Raw genomic sequence first — 4588 nt, 5'->3', positions numbered from 1 at the left:
ATGCATAAAGTGAATTGGTTTGGAAAATGGTTTAAGTATCCTTATTGTGCATTACATATAGGATGAGATTTGTGAGTATCCATATCAAACAAATGATTCCTTAGAGGATAAATGATCAAGTATTCTAGTTTAAAGGGAGTGATTTCCTTGACTTAGAAGGAAGTGATTTCTAAATTTTAAAACTACAAGTTTAGGTATGGATTTTGCAACTCCATTCAATTAGAGTTATGGTAATGGTTACACGATTCTCTAAAATTTACATAAATGAGTGATTCTTTCAATAAGACTTTTGTGGTCATAAATTGATTCATTTGTTGAGTCGGTCGCGACATATTGGATTAGCATATGTCAATTCAGGTAGAGCCTTAGACCATTTTTCCATTAGAATATCATGGACTTATTTGCAAGTAATAGATTGTTTTAGATTAGTTGAATATGTATTTATATTGTTGTCAGTTGACAAATTATCCTAAACTTTTGACCTTATTACAATTATTATTTATTATTAAAAGGATTGGACATGATTAATGATATGAGAAAATGGTTTTGAAAAAGTTTGTTATTTATGGAAAAGATTTTTCAAATGTTTTAGGAATTTAGACTTTGGAGTTGTGTTATTGTCGTTATCCAAGTTCATTCCCTAGTAAGATTCTATTATTTATTAGACTTTTGAAGTTTAACATACTATTTTGCCATGTATAGTTATAGTTAGCATGAGTGGATATATATAGAATGCCATAATAAGCTTTTATGAATATATTATATTATAAACACCTTCATATTATATATACTATTAATCGCTAAAATCGTGAGGAACAGGAAAGTTTTTTCTCTTTCTTCTTCTTCCACTCAAGTTTTCCTTTTCATACAAGCACCCCCAACTGTTTTTTTTCCTTTCCATCTTATCCGCGTTTTGGTGGCCGCCTTGCTGCCTTCCTCCTCCAATACAATTTGACTTGAAACCTCGTCGTTCCCATATTTCTTCAGCCAAGAAGATACACAACTTGAAGTCATGATTCACTTCATTCGGCAACCTCTCTCTCTCTCTCTCTCTCTCTCTAGGGTTTACGTGTGAAGTCAGCACCAGCATCCGCTCCAGTTTTAGTGACCATTGCGACGTACCGCTACCCGCTCTTTACCCCCTCTTGACTGTTGAGTGAATCAAGAGTTTTTTCCTGGAATCGACATGCTTTCAACGACACCCACCTCCACCGCCGCCCTCTACCCTCCGCCCGTGTCCGCCTTGGTAAGTTCCACTTCTTATTTTCTGAAGTCGAATTAAACTTGAAATTGTCTCCGAAATTTGTAGGAAAGGGATTTGTTTTATGATTTTCTAAGTTATCGCAATTTGGTGACGACGTCGTCAACACCGCTGCCACTATCGATCGATTGTCATATGGAAGCAACACAAATGATGAATAAAATCTCCCAAATCAAGTTTTATTACATACCTTGACCTCACCGCCTATACTCTAAGGACTGGCATTCAGACACACAGAAAGAATTGACCCACGACTAAGAACCATCAATTCCACCAATCGTTGGTCTTCCCTATATTTCTTTTGAGCTTTTGATGGGTAGAGTCTCCACGGTTTTGAAAAAAAAGGCCGATACGCTCAATGAACTGGGTCAGGTGTACCAATCTATCTCAACAAAGATAGTTTTGTTAGGTTGTGTACTTGTGATTTTAAGCTTACTCGATACCACATGTAAGTTTGATTAAATGCTGAAACATTTTCCTACTGGGTGTTTGTTAAAAGTTCTCAGTGAACTTTTTTAAGTTTAAGCCCTAAAAACTCGCTAATTCTCTGTTCTCAATCTCTTACATCTATTCTTTTCTCTGTACATTCAGCCTTATAAATCCATTCCACTTACTGTATATTCTCATTCACATAAGTTTGATGCTTCGAAGCTGCTATGCATTTGCAGGCTGGATATTGTGATGATGTTGAAGTTGTTTATACTTTCCTTGATACAAAAAAATTGGCAAGATACATTCCTCTTTGTATGTCTGTTATCTTTACACATTCCATCTTATCATATGTTTGTTTCTTTCTTCATATATCTTACTTTACAATAGGAATGCTCAACCGATTGAGAAGCTAAAGTCAGCTTACAAGAAGTTTTTCGTTCGTTCAATGAGTAGACCAAAAGCCATTAAGAGGAATCAATGGATACTCGTCAACCTACTAGAAGCTTTGGAACCATCTTGGCTCGAGGAGACAGTGGTGACAATTTCTTAATGAATATATGCGAAAAAATCATTTTCTTTCTATTACTAATATACTAATTTTTTTTAAACTGCTAGGAAATCGCCCTCTGGAAAGTTCCGAAATAGCTAGAAAAAGACAAAAACAAGAAGGGTGAGGAAATGATATAACATGTTTGATTATTATTTCAAACCAATTAGCATATACATTGTGATAAAAAAATCTTTTTGATAGGGTTGTTGCATCATTCAAGGTTTATAAAGAGACTACGGGTAGGTGCTCAATGCAACAACAGTCGGAATCGTCAAAGCCGGAGTTGAAAAACTGGAATACTCTTCGAGGAAGAGCTGATAGAAATAAAGAGAATAATGTGATTCCTGCCAAGTGGACATCACATAAGGTATTATTAATTTATTATTCTCTTTATTTCAATATTCATAAATCGTTCATTGAATTATATTTCCTACAAATTGAATTATATTTCTTTCAAATTTCAGATTCCACCCCTGATGAAATAGCTGCAAGAGAACTTAGATTCCAATTTTATAAAAGGACACAAACAACTGTTTCTTTTATCGAGTTGGATCCTATGTCCAAAAAAAAAGTCAAAAGCTAATATTTTTATTTCTTCCTTTTTACCCTTTTCTAAATTTTGGTAAAATTAGATTGTTGAAAATTTTGTAGAACAGAAGTAAGTGAAACTTGATAATGATACCTCATTTATTTCAAAAAGATCAATGTTATCAAGCTTTAGACCAGCTGACTTGACTGCAATCGGAATTGCAACAGCAGGACCTATGCCCATAACAGCTGGATCCACTCCAACAGCCTCAAAAGTCCTGCATCAATCATCATTGTAAATGTAAGTCTCATATACCTTTTTTTTTTGGTTTTTTATCCAAAAAAATCTTTAAAAAATCAATGAAATTACTTTTCAATGTGAAAAGATAACACATACGTACCTGAATACGCCAAGAATTGGAAGACCTTTCTTTAGAGCCACACTTCTTTTCATGAGGAGGACTGCACCAGCACCATCACTAATCTGACTTGCAGTCCCTACTTGATAAAAGATCATTCATGAGGGTTTTGAGTCAGAAGTTTTTTTTGATATATGAATAATTGTTAAATGCAAGAAATAGCAACATTCGTTCATTTAATTTGTTTATTGTAGTATCATACTTCCATTTCTTCCTATTACAACATTATAATAAAAAAATCTACAAAATTTTAGCAATGTCATCCAAAAAAGAAATTTCACTGATATAATTGGGTAAAAAAGAAAAAGAAAAATGCAATGATGTAATAGAAAGAAATGAAAGTACGTTGTTATTTCTGGCATTTAGCGTGTATATGGTATAATATCCAATGCATATATAAATATAATATACCTGCTGTTATGGTGCTATCCTTTTTGAAAGATGGTTTGAGTTTTGCTAGATCTGCGATGTTTGTGTTTGGTCTAATACCATCATCTACAGCTATTATAATTGCCTTTTCCTCTTCAGTTTTTGGGTCCACGATCTAATAAAAGAAATCAATGTGGACCAATATGCATAAAAAATAAAAAAAAAATAAAAAATATATATTTTTTATTTAAATACGTTTCATAAACATAATATATATATATATATATATATATATATATATATATATATATATATATAATCTTTAAAGTAAAGAAATGAGTATAACCTGCGAGTTATGACAACATCAAAGTGTTGGAGCCAGTCAAGAGTCAACAAGGAGCTTCCGTTGACTTTTTGGGGCCCACATAGAAAATTCATCACAACATTTGTTTAGTCCCAAAGACTGTTATCAGATGAATAAAAGTTATTTTATTTTTTACTGATAATAGCAATGTTGCTATACTATAATCTGTATCAGCAAGAGAAAACAACAAAATATGGTGTTACAAGGACAAAATGGTCATTTACTTTTTTATTTACATTAGTAGGAAAAATAAAAAGAAACATGACCTTAACAACTGACTGTTTCTTTTTTATTTAATGCGTTAAGCCAAAACAGCAACCTTAATGTATTAAGACACTAAACTATTTACATATTTGTCCTTCTGTTTTTCCACCCAACTCCTCTCACATTAAATAAAAACAAAAACCAACAAAAAAATAAATATATGAATAAATAAATAAAATATTGATCTCTTTTAAAATAATGAATTCAGAAATTACCATGTAGTAGACAAAATCAAGAATGGGATGATCCAGAACGTGAATATCAGCTTCCTCATAAAATGCAGATATGGCAACCTATTTTACAGATTAAAATGGAAGTTGGAATAAGGGGCAATATTGTAATTTCCTTCTCCCAGTATTGACCAAATATCTTAAATACCTTTTATTTATGTTAAACAGAAA

General features: G+C 32.4%; 1 protein-coding gene across 2 annotated transcripts; it reads left to right on the top strand.

Annotated features, from left to right (window-relative positions):
• Nucleotides 1-936: 936 nt before the first annotated feature.
• Nucleotides 937-3672, top strand: LOC145029028 (mitotic spindle checkpoint protein BUBR1-like). Of its 2 annotated transcripts, none has more exons than XR_013676326.1 (4): nucleotides 937-1709; nucleotides 1930-2363; nucleotides 2445-2610; nucleotides 2708-3672. XR_013676326.1 is itself a non-coding variant. In XM_078977678.1 (4 exons), the coding sequence occupies exons 1-4, from the start codon at nucleotides 2171-2173 to the stop codon at nucleotides 2726-2728; spliced, it is 300 nt and encodes a 99-aa protein (XP_078833804.1). In that variant the 5' UTR covers nucleotides 937-2170; the 3' UTR covers nucleotides 2729-3672. The 2 variants fall into 2 exon arrangements, 1 of the variants encoding a protein (XP_078833804.1); XM_078977678.1 differs by having other exon boundaries at nucleotides 937-2228; nucleotides 2309-2363.
• The last annotated feature ends 916 nt before the right edge of the window (nucleotides 3673-4588 follow it).

Source organism: Lactuca saligna, chromosome 2 (genome assembly GCF_052625555.1).
Source record: "Lactuca saligna cultivar CGN05327 chromosome 2, ASM5262555v1, whole genome shotgun sequence".
Lineage (NCBI taxonomy): Eukaryota > Viridiplantae > Streptophyta > Magnoliopsida > Asterales > Asteraceae > Lactuca > Lactuca saligna.
This window is presented reverse-complemented; position numbering and strand designations above follow the sequence as displayed.

Coding starts and splice junctions, on each gene's coding strand:
- LOC145029028 (XM_078977678.1), top strand. CDS start 2,171: ATGGATACTCGTCAACCTACTAGAAGCTTTGGAACCATCTTGGCTCGA. Junction 2,229..2,308: donor CTTGGCTCGAGGAGACAGTG/GTGACAATTTCT, acceptor TTAAACTGCTAG/GAAATCGCCCTCTGGAAAGT. Junction 2,364..2,444: donor AAAAGACAAAAACAAGAAGG/GTGAGGAAATGA, acceptor TCTTTTTGATAG/GGTTGTTGCATCATTCAAGG.